General features: G+C 37.7%; 1 protein-coding gene across 2 annotated transcripts in view; it reads left to right on the forward strand.

Annotated features, from left to right (window-relative positions):
• Nucleotides 1-18,413, forward strand: part of Arsk (arylsulfatase family member K) — a 33,600-nt gene that overhangs the window by 666 nt on the left and 14,521 nt on the right. For both annotated transcript variants that reach the window (XM_048331300.1, XM_048331301.1), the window contains exons 2-3: nt 1,582-1,711; nt 4,007-4,166. In XM_048331300.1, coding sequence (XP_048187257.1) covers nt 1,582-1,711; nt 4,007-4,166 — 290 coding nt within the window. The remainder of the gene's footprint in view (nt 1-1,581; nt 1,712-4,006; nt 4,167-18,413) is intronic.

Genomic DNA, 18,413 nt, shown 5'->3' on the forward strand with positions numbered 1-18,413 from the left:
AATGAAGAAATTAACTTCATTTTTACTCCTAAAGTCTCTAATCCTGCGATGACTTAAATCTACTCCCTTATACTCCAGAGGAATTCTCTCTCTCTCTCTCTCTCTCTCTCTCTCTCTCTCTCTCTCTCTCTCTCTCTCTCTCTCTCTCTCTCTCTCTCTCTCTCTCTCTGTGTGTGTAATTTTAAACTTGAGTAGAAACTCACAGTATGATCTCACAATTTATTCCCTTTTTGTGAAACATATGTATTTTCTAAATGTGTCCACCTCAGAGTTCTAGATATAATAAGCCTCCTTAATTGCTTGTTTCTATTCAAATTTAAGATTATAAGGAGATACACACACATATGAAAATAGTCATATTATTACAAATAATAATGGTGCTGAATACACCTAATGATTTCTTAATATATTCAATGGCATAGTCAAAACACTCTTCAAACTAATTTGAAATATTCTTACTGTGGTTATACCATTGATTTGTTATTTGTATAACTCTAAGGCACTCAAACTAATATTTGTGGCAATAAAATAGTATGTTAAGTTTACTTTAAAAATATAAATATAAAAGCTTTTCTTTTGGGGGGATTTGGGGGCTTATTTTGTTGGTAGTGCTGGGGTTTAAACTCAGAGCTTCACCATTAGACACTGGAGTGTTTGAGACACACCTCCAGCTAAAAATCTTTAAAATAATACTTAAAACCTTTATGATGTCTTGAAATTTCCCCAAGGGTATTTGCCAAATGAAGAAAAAAATATTCAAGAAAATCTACTAGAACAGCAAGAGTACATGGCACTGAACCAAGGCACAGCTTGACAAGTGTAGCTAAGGCATAGCTTGGCAAGTGGAGCTAAGAAGACAGAGCTTCTTTTCCTCTTAGTGTAAATCACAGGTTGCTGTATCTCATCAGAAGTGACAACTCCCAGCAGTTCTCATCTCCAAAGCCAAGATGAACAGGCTAAATCCCAGGTGGCTGAAGCTGAAATACTGAGGGTCCATTTCCTCCATTCACTTCACATTAGAGGACAGAGGCTCTATACAAGGTACAGGAAGCAAAGAATACTAATATCTCACTTGTCCTTGCTCCAACGTAGTAGCATAACTAAGATTTCAATAGGAAAAACAGGCTAAGGAGACCAGACAAACTTCTGCAGAACAAGCAGCAGGGAGGAAATGAGGACCTCAGCATAAAGTAATGAAACAAGAGAATGGAAAAACAAAAAGAATCAATGAAACCTAAACTTGATTCTTTGTAAAGACTGCCAATAACAAAGGGGTGTCACTGCTCAGGATGCATAGTACTGACATTTTGAATTAAAACTCCTTTATACTACTACTTAAAGATATTTTTTAAAAAGACAAAAGCAAAAAGGGAAAAGCTGACATTGCCTTAGAAAAATAAAAGAATTACATGTAAATTTGCATTCCCTTATGTAATTGGTAACAACTGTATGTCAACAGATGAGATAGATGGAATAGGTTGTATACAGTCATATTGAAGCCTAGTGCTACTGTGAATGTTATGGTTAAAGTTAAATAATCTTTTTTTATAATGTAATCAGTGTTAAATTTCTTTATTCCAGGATGGAAGATTAACGTATCATCCAGGAAATCAGGTAGTGGAACTTCCTTTTATTGACTACCTGAAAAAGCAAGGCACTTCCTTTCTTAATGCCTACACGAACGCTCCAATCTGTTGTCCATCTCGTGCAGGTATGGACATGCTTAAAGGACTCTGAAAATAGATTCACGGTTTAAAAGATTATTCCCAAGAGTGGAATATTAAAGTCATAGCTGGGAGTCGATATCTCACAACTGTAATCCTAGCTACTCAGGAGGCTGAGATCTGAGGATCATGGTTCAAAGCCATCCCCAGCTTTGAGACCCTTACCTCTTATGTCCAATTAACCACCAGAAAACCAGAAGTGGTGCTGTGGCTCAAGTGGTAGAGCACTTGCCTTGAGCTGAAGAGCTCAGGGAGAGTGCCCAGGCCCAGAGTTCAAGCCCCATCAACAAAAACAAATAAAGTCATATTGAACACACACCTAATGAAAGGATTTTGATAGAATAAATGTGTTCTAAAGTGTGTGTTCAGTATTGAAGTTATTGGGACTTTTATTTTTTTTTTAAGATAAGGAATTTTTGTTATCTAAGATACTGATTGTATCTAAGATCTAAGCATATGTTCCTGTTTCATTTCCTTGTGATTGGTGACTAAGAATCTTCTGACTAACCAAATGAGGAAATACACTTCCTAGAAAGAATTCTCTTTCCAAAGACATTTGCCAGTTAGGATATTAGGTAGAACTTTGATGTTAAGCAGCTAAGGTTTTACATACTCAAATTTGTCCAAGCTTTATCTCTTTTCATTTCACTTCTGTCCCAAATCTAATTGTTCACTTTTTTTGACAAGAATTGAACAAGTAGAGATCGTTTTAATTGTAAAATGCCAATGGCAAGTATCCAGTAAATAAAAAAGGGGAAATCATTTTCATAAATGGTGTCTATTGTCTGACAGTTGCTTCCTTTCCTTCTGCCCTTGTCATCTATGATTGTCGGCCTTGATTCATAACTAGCATTCCAAGTATGGTTTCAGCTGAATGTTACTGAGATGATATTCTATGCATTTGTAAGCTCTTTCACCTATATTTTCAACACTGTGAGCTACATCATCACCAATCGTTAAAGGAAACCTAAGCTACATTTAAAGTGATTTACCAATAATGAAGGCCCAAACATATTTAAAAACATTTTTGCTCCCTTTTATCCTATATTGAATAATGACTTCAAATCTGATCTTCCGTGGGCCCATTTACATAGCCAGTCACTCCGTTTCCTTCTCTACATAATAATGTGTCTTCTGTGTCTGTTACAGCATAGTCAGCATAAAAAGTGATCGATCAAAAGACTCCAAAATTTTACAGATTTACAATATACAGATTGCCTAAAAGAAAAAGGGATAGTAGTAACTAAATAAATGTTTAATTGTAAATAAATAATAAGTAAATAAATATTTAATTGCACTTACTATATGTGACAGTGTTCTAAGTGCCTTATATGTCTTAATGTATATAATCCTCGAAACATTTTTATGAGGTAGATACTGCCATTATCTCCATTTTTCAGGTGAAAATTAAAATATATAAAAGTTAGGTAATCAAAGGCCACTCACTAACTTGAATGATTGAGATGCAAACCGAGGTAATTACCTGAGCCAGCTCGGAGAAAGCACTGGTTTAAAGAAGAGAACGTACAGCTTATTCCAACCTACCTTGTGTGTACAGAAATGGGAAAGAAAAAGAAGCATCTGTTAAATTAGCAGTCATAAAAAAGACTTCATTTTTTATGAAGATCCAGTGATAAGGAATAGTGAAAATCCTTGTGGATATAGATGAAACAAAGTCTATACTTCAGCTGACTGATTTATGATTTAGAAAGTCAATCAAAAATACTCTAAAGGGCTGGGGATATAGCCTAGTGGTAAGAGTGCCTGCCTCGGATACACGAGGCCCTAGGTTCGATTCCCCAGCACCACGTATACAGAAAACGGCCAGAAGCGGCGCTGTGGCTCAAGTGGCAGAGTGCTAGCCTTGAGCGGGAAGAAGCCAGGGACAGTGCTCAGGCCCTGAGTCCAAGGCCCAGGACTGGCCAAAAAAAAAAAAAAATAAAAAAAATACTCTAAAGATTGCCTTTATGGCCAAAAATTGCTAATGCCATGTAGGCGTTGTATTTAGTCCCTATTGTAAATACAGCTTAAATACCTTAAGCAACTTGATTTCTCAGCCCCAGGCAGCTCATCTGTAGAATAGAAGTAGTAATTCCTTGCCTAGTTTTCCCACTAATACGATGAGATGATAATTATAAATGTCTGATAAGTTTAGTACTTCATAAAGGTATATCTTATTCTAGAACATGCACACTATACTAATGGATTTCTCCTTCAGAGTAACTTGCCTTGATAATTATAACAATTTGTTAAACTTTAAACTTTCTTTGTTTTCCCTCTAGCAATGTGGAGTGGTCTCTTCACTCATTTAACAGAATCTTGGAATAACTTTAAAGGTCTAGATGAAAATTATATAACATGGATGGATGTAATGGAGAAACATGGTTACCAAACACAAAAATTTGGCAAAATAGACTATACTTCTGGACATCACTCCATTAGGTAAAAATAAAGAAAAGGAAAATAATCCTAAAGGTTGCCCTCTGCTATTACACATTCATTTGCTTTTCTTAAAAAATGTATATATAGGGCTGGGGATATAGCCTAGTGGCAAGAGTGCCTGCCTCGGATACACGAGGCCCTAGGTTCGATTCCCCAGCACCACATATACAGAAAACGGCCAGAAGCGGCGCTGTGGCTCAAGTGGCAGAGTGCTAGCCTTGAGCGGGAAGAAGCCAGGGACAGTGCTCAGGGTCCAAGGCCCAGGACTGGCCAAAAAAAAAAAAATGTATATATAATATATTTTAAAATTATATAAGAAATAAATCTCATTTCCTCAATTCTGTTAGTTTGGATAGAGCATCCGCATGCTTAAAATATTAAAATGACTATTATTCTTGTAATTTTGTTTTTCTTAAACATTGAAAATCTATAAATAGTATTTGTAAAAATGTTTAGCTCTTGAGTTTTTGGATTATGTTTCTATAATATAAATAACAACTTTATCATTTATTTTACAATGTGTCTTTTAAACCATAGTACACTATTTGCCCTTTTCAGTTCTGTCCAATTTGAGTCTAGTCTAACTATTTTTTTCCTTTCATTTTAGTAAACTCTCAAAATTCAGGTAGCCAGTTCGTCGGGAGGTATAATTCAATGGTAGAGCATATACTTAACATACACAATACGATACATTCTGTCCTCAGAAAATAAATCAAGCACCTGAGCATTGTGGTAAAGAGTAAAGGTCTAAAATAAATTGCTTATTTTTTGAATTCTAGTTTTCCTATTTGCCACTAAGTTTGTGATAGTATAATCTTGGACACATCATAGCTAACTGAACTTTATTTCTCTAGCATATTCACTCACTAAACTACTACCATCTCTTGCCTGAATTATTGGAATGTACTTATAACTGTATTCTTGCTCTATCTGATCCATTTTCTGTAGTCACCAATAGTCATCTTCCTAAAATACATACCTAACTGATCACATAATTTGTGTCTCAAAAATCCTTCAATTGCCAGGCTCATGGCTCACACCTATAATCCTAGCTACTCAGGAGGCTGAGATCTGAGGGTGGCAGTTAGAAACAACCCAGGACAGGAAAGTCCATGAGACTCATCTCCAGTTAACCCTCAGAAGACTGGAAGTGGTACTGTGGATCAAAGTGGCAAAACTCTAGCCTTTAGCGAAAAAAACACAAGGACAGCACCTAGGCCCTGAGTTCAAGCCCAAAAAACTTTTTTTTTAAATCTTCAGGTTGCTTAAAAACACAAATCTATGTTGGGAGGTGGTGGTTTGTGCCTGTAATCCTAGTTATTCAGGAAACTGAGATCTGTAAATTGCAGTTCAAAGCCATCCCTAACAGGAAAGTCCATGTTATTCCTATCTCCAATTAAGTAAAAAATAAAGCAATAAGTAAATGCGTGGCTCAAGTGGTGGAATTCTATCCTTGAACCCCAAATCTCAGGGATAGTGCCTTCAAGGCCCTGAGTTCAAGCCCCAAAACTGGTACCAAAAAACAAACAAACAAAAAAAAGAAAACCCCAGGTCTTCATGGTTTGTAAGATTCTTCATCTAGCCCCTGTCTACTCTATCTAATTTCATATCACTCTCTCATCTACAGAATACACCTGATCTTTTAAACTTTCTGTAATGTGTGTATTGGCTTTTTTAATTTTGATTTTTTGCTACTGACTTGTATTCTGCCTTGGGAATGTAGCAGAAAGGCAGGACCGAGAGAAGATAATGCATGTGGCTTTGAGTCAGCAGAGCAAAGCCGCATGTCCTGCTGCTCTGCTACCGTCCTTGTAAATTTGGGCAAGTTATTTGACACTTTCCTTTTCTTTTCTTTTCCAGCCACTCTTTTTATTTTTATTAATTAAATTTTGTTGACAAGGTGTTGTGCAGAAGGGATACAGTTACGTAATAAGGCAGTGAGTACATATCTTCTGATACCTTACACCCTCGTTTTTCTTTCCCTTCCCTAGATCAGGTAGACATATATACAATATCCAGTGTACCAAAATCATATACAGTAGCCATGTGGCATACGCCAAAGGAAATTCACCTAGAACTTTAGATGTAATGTCAACAATAGAATCCTCCTGTGTCCTTCTCTTGGGGTTGTTTTTGCTTATCCTCATCTTATATGATCATATGTACATAGCTGTTGAGCTATTGTGACCCACTGATAGGTCTATTCTAGACCTTTTTATGTTTAGTAGTTGTTTGGTTTTAGTTACATAATGTAGGGTCGCTGACCCAAACCTGTGGAAATACCATTTGACAAGAAGTTTTTTGTTTCACAGACCTGGTCTCTACTGTTCCCCCCTCCCCCAATCCTAACAGTCATATATCAAGGAGACCATGCCCCTTTGTTCTCTGTGTTCTAGGCTTGTCTTGTTCAACATTATCTGTTCAAGTTCTGACCATTTCCCTGCGAATACCAATATTTTATCATTTCTAATCGCTATGTATTCCATTGTGTATAGGTACCATATTTTTTGGATCCATTCATCTGTAGTGGGGCATCTGGGTTGTTTCCATATTTTGGCTATTGTGAATTGTGCAGCGATAAACATGGATGTGCAGATGTCTTTTTGATAGCCTGTGACCTGTTGTTCAGAATGCCTAGGAGTGGTATGGCTGGGTCATTGGATAGGTCTATGCTGAGCTTTTTGAGGAACCTCCATACTGTTCTCCAAAGTGGTTGTACTAGTTTGCACTCCCACCAACAGTGGAGAAGGGTTCCTCTTTCCCCGCACCCCGTCCAGCATTTGTTGTCTGAGTTCAGAGTATAGGCCATTCTAACTGGAGTGAGGTGGTATCTCAGGGTTGTTTTTATTTGCATTTCCTTTACTGCCATGGATGTTAAACATTTATCATATTTTTCTTCGCCATTTTTATCTCTTCTCCGGTGAAGTCTCTCTTTAGTTGCTTTGCCCATTTAATAATTGGATTACTGGGTTTGAAGGGGGTTAGTTTTTTGAGTTCTATGTAGATGACAGATATTAGGCCTTTGTCTGTTGCTGTGCTGGTGAAGATCCTTTCCCGTATGGTTGGCTGTCTTTCTAGTTTGGTGGCTATGTCTTTAGCTGTGCAGAAACTTTATTTTGTAGTAGTCCCATTCGTCGATACTCTCCCCTATTTGTTGTGCCCTTGGGACTCTATTCAGGAAGTTCCTTCCTGTGCCTATAAGTTCTAGCGTCTTTCCTACTCTGTCCTTCAGTAGTTTCAAGGATTCAGGTCTGATGTTGAGGTCCTTAATCCATTTTGAGTTGATCTTGGTGCATGGTGATAGGCTTGGGTCTACTTTGAGTTTTCTACATGTGGCTGCCCAGTTTTCCCAGCACCAGTAATTGAAGAGGCGGTTTTTTTCCATTGTATATCTTTAGCTCCTTTTTCGAATATCAGCTGACTGTAAGAATGCAGCTTTATTTTTTGGGTCTTCTATTCTATTCCATTGGTCTTCAGGTCTGTTTTTATACCAATACCAGACAGTTTTTGTTATGATGGCTCTATAGTAGAGCTTGAAGTCTGGTATTGTGATACCTCCTGCACTGCTTTTTTTGCCTAGAATTGCTTTGGCTATTCTAGGTCTTTTGCTGTTGCATATGAATTTATGGGTTGTTTTCTCTATTTCAGTGAAGAATGTAGCTGGGATCTTGATAGGGATTGCATTGAATTTGTATAACATTTTGGGCAATATCACCATTTTCACTATATTGATTCTGCCTACCCATGAGCATGGGAGGTCTTTCCATCTCCTGGTGTCTTCTTTTATTTCCCTTTTTAGATTTTTATAGTTCTCAGTAAGTAGGTCATTCACATATTTGACACTTTTCTAAGTTCCATTGCTATCATTTATAAATTAGAATTAATAGCCACAACTTTATTGGATTTGAGTTTGATCTGAGATAATGTAAAGGATTAGATAATATAAAGGATGTAACAGTACCTGACATAAACATTTAGTGCCGGTATATTACTATTTCAGTGACATCACCAGAATTACAATTCAGTATTTAGGTTGTTATAAATTTCTAATTAGTTAATGAAATCTCACTAGTTTCTGCAGGGGTCCCTGCACCCCAGGTGCTCTCCCAACCAGCGGGAGAGGCGAGGAAGTGCACCCCGTAGAGGGTGAACCCTGAATAGGTAATGAGCCGCGAGTCACCCGCACTCAGCCCAACCCAACCTTTCGCCGGCAGTTGGACAAGCAGACAACTCGGGAGAAGTTCAAGACTGTTCTCAGTTTAGTGGTGTGGACCAGATCTTAAGTATGGGCAATGGCAGGAAGAGGAGGGTGTAACATACCTAGCCAGGGGCTATGATTGGCAGTCCAAGCTGTCAGTCAAGGGCAGAAGGCCATGGGACCTCCCTAAGGGGCGGCCTAAGTACTAGCAGGACCGCCCCCAGGTTACTGCCGGCAGCCATCTTGCTGCACATGGTCTTAAGGCTTGGAGGCGTGGCCAGCTAGAGCCGCCTTTCCAGTTCCAGACCCGGAAGGCAGGCGGGGCTAACCAGGATCCCTCTTCCGGAGGCGGTGCAAGCAAGCACGCCCCCAGGGACTGAGGCAGGCGGGGCTCTTCAGGGCCTCAATCCTGAGGCGCAACAGCCACACACCTCCGGGGCACGGACAGGCGGGGCCAGTCGGTGCGCCCCACAAGTTTCCCTTCAAAATATTTCTTACTAATTTTAGTTTAAATATTTATATTGTATATATCATATATACATATTATCTATATATGTATATATATATATATTCTTCCCCTTCATATGCTCCCCATCTTCTAGTAACCACCAATCTACTTTCAGTTTCAATTCTACATGTGAGGCAGATTGGTACTTGTCTTTCTGTGTCTGTCTTATATCACTTAACATAATGTCCTCCAGCTCCATCTGTGTTGTCACAAAGGATAAGACTTCATGCTGAATAGTGGCAGGTATGTATATACATCACATTTTCCTTATCCATTTATGAGCTCGTGAACACATAGGTTGATTCCATGTACTGTAAATCCACTGCAGTGAACATTGGGGAGCAGATATCTATTTGATATACAGATTTTATTTTCTTTGAATATGTAGCCAAGAGTGGTATAGCAGGAATGTTAGTTCTATTTTTAGGTTGTTGTTTTGTTTTGTTTTAAGAATCTCCATACCGACTTACAGAGTGGCTATCCTAATTCACAGTCCCATCAACAGTTTTCTCTACATCACTTGCAGTCTTTGTTGGTTTGGGAGGGATTTTTCTGTGGTATTGGGGTTTCAACTCAAGGACTTTTGCTTACTGGGCAGTACTCTGTCACTGAGCCACACTCTCCAGCCCCTCTTTTGTATTTTTGACAACAGCCATTCTAACTGGGGTCACATGATTGCCATGCTTGTGCTTTTGGTTCACATCTCCCAGGTGTTGAGCCCATTTTAATGTACCAGTTAGCCATTTGTGTGTCTTCTCTTTACAAGTGTCTGAGTCTATTAGCTCTATTTAACTGGTGATTTTCTTATTAAGAAATTATATATTCTGGATAATAACTTCTTGTGATTATAGTTTGCAAATATTGTGTCCTGTTCTGTACATTATTTCTTCATTCGGTTCCCTTTTCTGTGCAGAAGCTTTTTAATTTGATATAGTTCCATTTGTTCATTTTTGCTATTGTGTCTTGTGTTTGGAGGATTCTTATCCAAAAAAAAAAAAAAAACTTGGCCAATTTAAGGGAAGCATTTCCCCTCTGTTTTCTTTTCATAGTTGTATGACTTACATTTAAGTCTAAAGTCTATTTTGAGTTGTAAAACTGTTAACCTTTTTAAGGAAGCAAGTTAATCCAGAGCATGATATAACTACTCATATTATCGTGTCTGAAACCATTTCCTCTCTTCATTTCCACTAATAAAAAAGATTCTAACATTGACTGTCTTGTGTTCTCTGTACACTTCATTCTTATATGAAATGGTTAGATTATGACCTGTGTATCATTTCTGTCTTTCACTGTTGACCTATGCCCTAAGACCAGCCAGTATACTGTGGGTACATAATTAAATGTTTAGTAAGTCAATGGGTGAATGAAAGAGTAAAATTTTTATTCCTCTTCCTATAGCTCATGATTTGATAAATATTGCTCCTGTTTGGCCCAGGGACATAGCACTTGTTCAGTGTGTGTGTGTGTGTGTGTGTGTGTGTGTGTGTGTGTGTGTGTGTGTGTGTATTTGTGTCTTCATCTAAAAGCATATGCAGTTTTATTGTTTTAAGTGTATTAAGTATACTTGGCTTTTAGAAATTCTTTCTTTGTCCTGTAGAATTCTAAAGCAAGTAGAAAAAAAAGAACCACTTATATGTTGATATTTGAAACAAAGATAGTTTTGAAGATAATAATATCTTGCAGTATACTCATATTTACTCTCTTCCTCATCAGAGTTTAGGAAATTGAAGTAAACTATTTGTATAACTTGTGTGGTGGTGTATGTACCTGTACAACCTTTGGCTGCTTTATTTTCATCCAGAATTACAAGTTTCTGTATTACTGTAGTACTTCCATCTATCTTTTTTTTAGGCATCAGGTGATCCTTTCTTATTGTTCATGTTTAGGAACACTCATCTAACTAAATGTCTCTTACAGTATATAATATACCGAAAGATACTGGGAACTCTGTAGGTTGTACATCCGTTTCCTCTTGTTTTCTTTTTTACAGTATTACTGGGGTTGAACCTAGAGTACAGTTGTTTCTTCTGTACAGTTTTTAAACAGGTATTGGTAGCACTATTCATGAAAATGCCACTTACTATAACACCGTAAGCAAGCTATTTATTTATTTATTTAGAGTCCCAGGCTTCCCAGAATGGAAGACTGACTTCCCAGAACTCTTAGATCAAAGAATTTCAAGTTTGAGGCCAGTCTATGCTACATAAGCCAACTTTGTCTCAAAAAATTCTTCTACTCTGAAGCTCTATAATTTCAGGTGGAATACCACTAAATAACATACAAATTATTGATATTTATCTACCCTCTCCCCTTCACACAATATATGCTGTGTTTATATAGATTTAAGTTTATATGTGCTATATCTTCTTACCAGTTGAGGGGGTTTGGACTTTGTCTTTGGGGATATTATTTTTGTTTTTATAGTACTGAGGATTGAACCTAAGATTTCATACATGTTAGGCTTGCACTGTACCACTGACCTATATCACCAGCCCTCTCCTTACCAATTGAAAGGAAGCATTTATATTTGTTTTTAATTTAGGAGTATTTCAATTACTTTTGCTTTAAGGCAAAACTCGTTGACCAATCTATTTGCAATAAAATAGTGCTTCTCAACCAGGGCCTTTCCCTGAGGATGTTACAGTGTCTGGAGACATTTTTGTTTGACACCACTGAGGAAACTGATATTGACAACTGGCCTACAACACACAAGGCAGCCTCTTCCATAAAATGTTAGCAAGCCCAATAGTGCAGAGGTTGAGGAACAATCTAAAACATCTACTATCAGCATACTTTAATAAATTTAACATTTAGTAGTATTTCCTAAATATCAAGACTAAAAGATGATTCTTATTTTTAATTATAATAGTAAAATTAGGTATTTTCACTACCAATAAGCTTTTTTTTTTTTTTTTTTTAGCCAGTCCTGGGCCTTGAACTGAGGGCCTGAGCACTGTCCCTGGCTTCTTTTTGCTCAAGGCTAGCACTCTGCCACTTGAGCCACAGTGCCACTTCTGGCTTTTTCTACATATGTGGTGCTGAGGAATCAAACCCAGGGCTTCATGTATATGAGGCAAGCACTCTTGCCACTAAGCCATTTTCCCAGCACCCCCCCCATGAGCTTTTTATTTTTTTAAAAAAATGAGCTACATGATACATCTCAGATACTATTTTAAGATGGCTTAAATACAGTAGTAATCAAAATGAAAATTTTTCCAGTCATTACACGTAACCTCTAACAGTATCAGAAGAGAAATTAAACAAGATATCTTGTTTTTGTTAGTTTAAGAAATGTAAAATGAACTCCTCTGTTATTTCATTATATCATTATAATTATGCATGTTCTCTGTTCATAGAGCTTGATTTTTTTCTAAGCCAAGTCACGACAGTCAATCTTCAATCCTCTGAAATAAGTGAAAAATAAAGACCTACATCCAAATGAGAAAAATGCTCTGGGGAAATTGTGAGTCTTGAGCCTAGTGTCAAACAGCAAAGGAAAGGCCATTAGATGAGCCAGAATTCCAATAGGGAGGGAGCAAATGAAAAGTAAGACTTGGAAGATAATGTGAGGACTTGAATAACAGGCTGAGACAGGTAGCAACAAAGGGAAGCAATCACGAACTGCTAATGCCATTCCTGCTGTCCTGTCCGGCCTCTGAGCCAGAATGAAGAAGGGGAAAGCAGTACAAGTCAGAATGCTGACCACACAGCCCTTCTCTTCCTCTTTCAGTTCTGCAGCCTAAAGAATAAATCCATGAATCTCATCCCACTATTATTTTATAATTTAACACTGTATACACTTTCAGATCATTTATCCATAATGAGGAATTTGATTATTTTCCCATAATTGCAAAAGGCATTTTTCATAGAGGTAGTTTGGTGTTTTGTTTTGTTTTGTTTTTGGCCAGTCCTGGGACTTGGACTCAGGGCCTGAGCACTGTCCCTGGCTTCTTTTTGCTCAAGGCTAGCACTCTGCCACTTGAGCCACAGCGCCACTCCTGGCCATTTTCTGTATATGTGGTGCTGGGAAATCGAAGCCAGGGCCTCATGTATATGAAGCAGGCACTCTTACCACTAGGCCATATCCCCAACCCCTTGTTTTATTTTTTTAAAAACTCCCCATCTTATTATCTTTATTGATAGTAAATAAAAGTTTGGAAGGCAACTGTTTCCAAACTGTCAGCAATACTTTTAGAAACATTACCTGTTTCCAGGTATTTGGGGTAGCCCTTGGTTTGCAAATCTCAACTGGGACACATTAAGAGACTTTGACTATCCTAAAATTATAGCCAGGTGTGCATTTATTTTGTAAGTTTCATACAAATCTGTGAAACTTAACAGATTTTATAAATAAGCTATAGTTCCAACAAGGTTAAGAACATATCCTTTGGAGCAGCCTCATTTGCTTACGAGGTGGCTTTAGGGGCTCTTAATTTAGCATCTGGAACGGCAATTGTCATTCTCGACATAACCTTTTACGATAGTGGAAGAGTATGTAGTGTCTTTTGTTGTTTTATTATCTAAGCTCTCATTTCTGATGACTTGCAAAATCTTAGCAGAAATAGGTCTGTAACTATCTTAAGATATTGGTCTAACTTTTGTTTATTTGGTACTGGGGATTGGACACAATGCCTCGTTCATGCCAGGCAAGACTCTGCCACTGAGCTCCATCCCCAGCCCTGTCTCATATAACTCTAGTCACTTTCTGAAAACTCTCCTACATGCTCATTACATTGCTTGCTTTTTCTAGCTTAATTACTAAAGTTTTATACATCAAATTTAGCTATATGTAACTCCTGCATTTCCAACTTAAAGTTGATAACAGTTTATTTTCATAGTTTTCATGACATATATGAAATACATATATGGATGTGAATGTGTCTTATAATTCGTAGCATTTTAGACTTAATGGGCCCCCACAGAAGTAGAACATCAGTTGGCTCAAATGGAAAACAAAAAAAAGAAACCTCTAAACAATGACATCCAAATAGGAAGGCACAGATTTTTTTTTCAAATTTTTATTATCAAACTGATGTACAGAGAGGTAACAGTTTCATACGTTAGGCAATGGATACATTTCTTGTACTGTTTGTTACCTTGTCCCTCATACCCCCCTCCCTCATACCCCTTCCCTTCCCCCCCCCCCGGAGGTGTTCAGTTCACTTACACCAAACAGTTTTGCAAGTATTGCTTTTGTAGTTGTTTGTCTTTTTTTACACTGTGTCTCTCAAATTTGGTATTCCCTTTCAATTTCCTACTTCCAATACGAGTATACACGGTTTCCAATATACTCAGATAACATTACAGAGATAGTGTAGGTACAACCACAGGAAGGTGATACAAGAACATCATCAATAATAGAAGCTACAGATACACATAGGACGTGGAAAGTAGTTACAACTGTGATATAACAATCATTTCCATAACATGGAGTTCATTTCACTTAGCATCATCTTATGTGTTCATAAGGGTATAGCTATTGGGCCTTGTGATGCTCTGCTATGACTTGCCTAAACCTGTACTAATTATTCCCAATAAGGGAGACCATAGAGTCCATGTTTCTTTGGGTCTGGCTCACTTCAATTAGTATAATTTTTTCCAAGTCCTTCCATTTCCTTACAAATGGGACAATGTCATTCTTTCTGATAGAGGCATAAAATTCCATTGTGTATATGTACCACATTTTCCTGATCCATTAGTCTACTGAGGAGCATCTGGGTTGGTTCCAGATTCTCGCTATGACAAATTGTGCTGCGATGAACACTGTTGTGCTGGTGGCATTACTGTGATTTTGTTTGTGGTCTTTTGGATAGATACCCAAAAGTGGGGCTGCTGGGTCATAGGGGAGTTCTATATTTAGCCTTCTGAGGAATCTCCATACTGCTTAAGGCACAGATTTTTTTAAGGGCATTAGATGAGCCAGAATTCCTATAGGGAACAAATGAAAAATAAAGCTTTGAAGTTTATGTGAGGACTTGAATAACAGACTGAAACAGATGGCAGAAAACAGCCTTTACATTCCATTGCATGAGCTAAGATTTGAGACTGTAGATCTATAGTTTTTGTTCTCTAACATAATAACTATAATAACTTTAGAATGGTTCTGTGTTTCTTCTATTTGTCCTTGAACCTGCTTTTGTGATCAAGTCCCATAATTCTTTCTTTTGTTGTTTGTTTCTTTGGTTTGGGTTATGTGCCATACTGGGACTTGATTTGGGGCCTGGAAGCTGTCACTGAGCTTTTTTCTCAAGGCTAGCACTCTCCCACTTGAGCCACAACTACACTTATGGCTTTTGTTGGTTTGTTTGTCTGTTTGTTTGTTTGTTTTGGTGGCTAACTGGAGATAAGAGTCTCATAATCTCATGGACTTTCCTGCTTGGGTGGCTTTGAACAGCAATCCGCAGATCTCAGCCCTCTGAGCAGGTAGGATTACAGACTTGAGCCACTGGTGCCTGACTACATAATTATTTTCAATGAAATATTTTAAGCCCATTAATTTCTTTTGCTGTTAATGGTGGTGGTTGTCATAGGGCTTGAACTCAAGGCTTGGACACTGTCCCTGAGTTTTTTCTCTCAAGGCTAATAATGATCTACCACTCTGAGTCACAACTCCCTTTCCAGTTTTCTGGTGGTTAGTTGAAGAAAAGAGTCTTACAGAATTTGATGCCTCAGCTGGCTTTGAACATCAATCCTCATTTCTCAGCCTCTTGAGTAGCTGTAATTACAAATGTGAGCTACTGGCACATGGCACATCTATCTATACCTTTTATAACTCTTCTATTCTGAAACTTGAATGAGATTTTCATTCAGTATAGTATCCTGAAACTGGTAATTATTTGTATTTTGTGTGTGTGTGCATGCACATGCATTTTTACTTTGGGTGCTGGAGATAAAATCTGAGGCCTCAGGCATGCCCTGGCAAGTGGTCTTTCACTTAAATACATGCCAAGACCCTCAGAAAGTTCTGTAAATTGAGATAATAGTCCTTAAACCCACCTGTATCAGACGGTAGAGAGAAGACATGATCATAGTGTATATTTGCTGGCAATCAAAGGGGATTTGGATTGTCAACAACAAATCATTTTAAACCCACTACAGCTGTAATGACCTTAGTAGTAGGCATTAGGAAGGTATTGTTCTGTCTTTAACAGGAGTAATGACTTACTCCTCTCCTTCTTCTGGGTCTTTTTCTCAGTTACAGCATGTCTAACTGGAACTGTGACCTGCATGGCCCTTTGGGCTCAAGCCCCATTCTCCTTTGTGACTCTTTATCTACCTCATGGCTGCACTTTGGAGAACTGACAATTACTGTATTTTTTTCTTAAAATTCTGTAAAAATGAATTATAGGCCTAACTCATATTTGATGCCAGATCCACCATAACTGCTGATCAGGATAAGGGAATAAAGATTGAGTCCTCAGAATCATTTCCCTCAACACTAGATAGGCTGGAAGGAGAACAAAATCCCACACAGTAAGACTGTCTAGGTCTCCTCTTTAGCAAGAGCTAGGGCCATGATGACACCTCTCTTATAGAGACTGCCTGGGAAATTCTCTTAATGACAGATTTACTAAGGATACTTTATCCACTCTGACCTTTCAGAGTTTATGGCATTTTGTCCAGGTAGAATTTTCTGCAGAATATTAAAAAGCAAAGGTTTTTAAAGCTTTGAAATGTTATAGTTGCTCAAGTTGATATATCCAGGTATATAGGAGTATCTCTTATACATACAGGCAAACAAAACTTTTATTTGAAATATTCTTTTTTTTTCATTTGAAATAGAGAATTCTTATGAGTAAAAGTATATAATCAACATATGTAATTGACATATTTCTATTAAATAGAGAAAAATTCTTAGTTTCATCATATACACAGAAAAAAATGAAGAAAATTAAAGATCATGGGTTACTATAAGTTCACCAAAAGCAAAGGTTATTGGAATTAATAAAGTTAATCAGTGAGAAAGCATGTATACTTGAACAATGTGCATTGAAAGTGATATTCTAGCTTGAATCTGCCAAGTTTTGTGAATTTGTTTTTTTTTTGTTTTTTTTGTTCTTGCCTGTCCTGGGCCTTGGACTCAGGGCCTGAGCACCATCCCTGGCTTCTTCCCGCTCAAGGCTAGCACTCTGCCACCTGAGCCACAGCGCCCCTTCTGGCCGTTTTCCATATATATGGTGCTGGAGAATCGAACCAAGAGCTTCATGTGTAGGAGGCAAACACTCTTGCCACTAGGCCATATTCCCAGCCAAGTTTTGTGAATTTAAAGTGTCTGAGAATTTATATTAAAGCAGATAGAAGACAGCCTTGAAATCTTTTTTAAATGGCATGTTTGTCACGGAAGAAGAGAGAAGAGCACTGAAGAGGAAAAAGTGAATTCCTTTTCTCTCACAAAATTAGAGTGATACTGAAATTTACAAGGGCATTTTTCAGAACTGTCATTTTTCTATGCAAGAAGCTTACCAGAAACACAGAGCTCCAATTCCAACAATAACAATGAGACAAAGAGACAGGAAAAGGAAAGAAATGGGAGAGGGTGAGGAAGGAGAAAGGGAAAAACAACATGATGCACAGAAATATGGAAGTATGAAGCGTCTGAGTTAGCTCACTATCTTCATGGAAGTCTTAGCTGCATGTTGATCTGGGTTCCTACTTTATGTTGACAAAAGTATCCTCATCATCAGTTTTAGCCTGGTTCTTTTTGGAGGTAATTGTTTCTATGTAAATTAATCCTGTGCTTGTGAACCAACTGTATCCCCTGTTAGATCAGTAAAATTTGGCACATGACAGCAATGGCACTTGTTCAAATTTATGCAATTAGTAATTGGTTGTGTTAGGCAATTTTATTTTCCACTTGTATGGACAAGGAATAAATCACAAATTATTTAGTAAGAAAGCAAAAACAAGTTTGGAATCTAGCTATAATAATAAACTAAGCAAAATTACCCTTAGTTGAGCCTTTTTACCTTTTACTGTGGTAGGCAGATTTCTATCACTGAAATCAGAACTAAAAGGAGGAAAGATTCCTTTTTGGGTAATGGTTTCAGAGGTTTTAGTTCCTGGTCACTTGGCTCCATTGCCTTGGCCCTGTTGCAAGCCATAACATTATGACAGGAGCATATGGCCAGTAAGTAGACACAGGGGAGGAGGAGGCCAGGACCCTCATATATTCTTCAAGGGAATGCACCAAGGGTTGACAATCTAGCCTTTAGTATCTAGACCTTTTGAGAACATTTGAGATTCAAATCATAACAGGGACCCTGGACCCTGGTTAAAAGTATCTCACAACACAAAGTTTAAAAAAAAAAAAGACCATGGAGACATCATAAATTTACTACCGGAGAGGCTAAATGAAATCACATTCATTCATTACTATGGCAAAAAATACAGCAAGTGGATTAATACCATCATCTTTATAGGTTAGAAGATCTTCACCTAAGCTAATATGTATTCACTCTTGACTGCTTCAAAAGGGTTATCTGGTTATATTATTAGCACAATCAAAACACCAGAGTTAATCCAAAGATCATCAGCTAGTTAA

This window comes from Perognathus longimembris, chromosome 22 (assembly GCF_023159225.1).
Source record: "Perognathus longimembris pacificus isolate PPM17 chromosome 22, ASM2315922v1, whole genome shotgun sequence".
Lineage (NCBI taxonomy): Eukaryota > Metazoa > Chordata > Mammalia > Rodentia > Heteromyidae > Perognathus > Perognathus longimembris.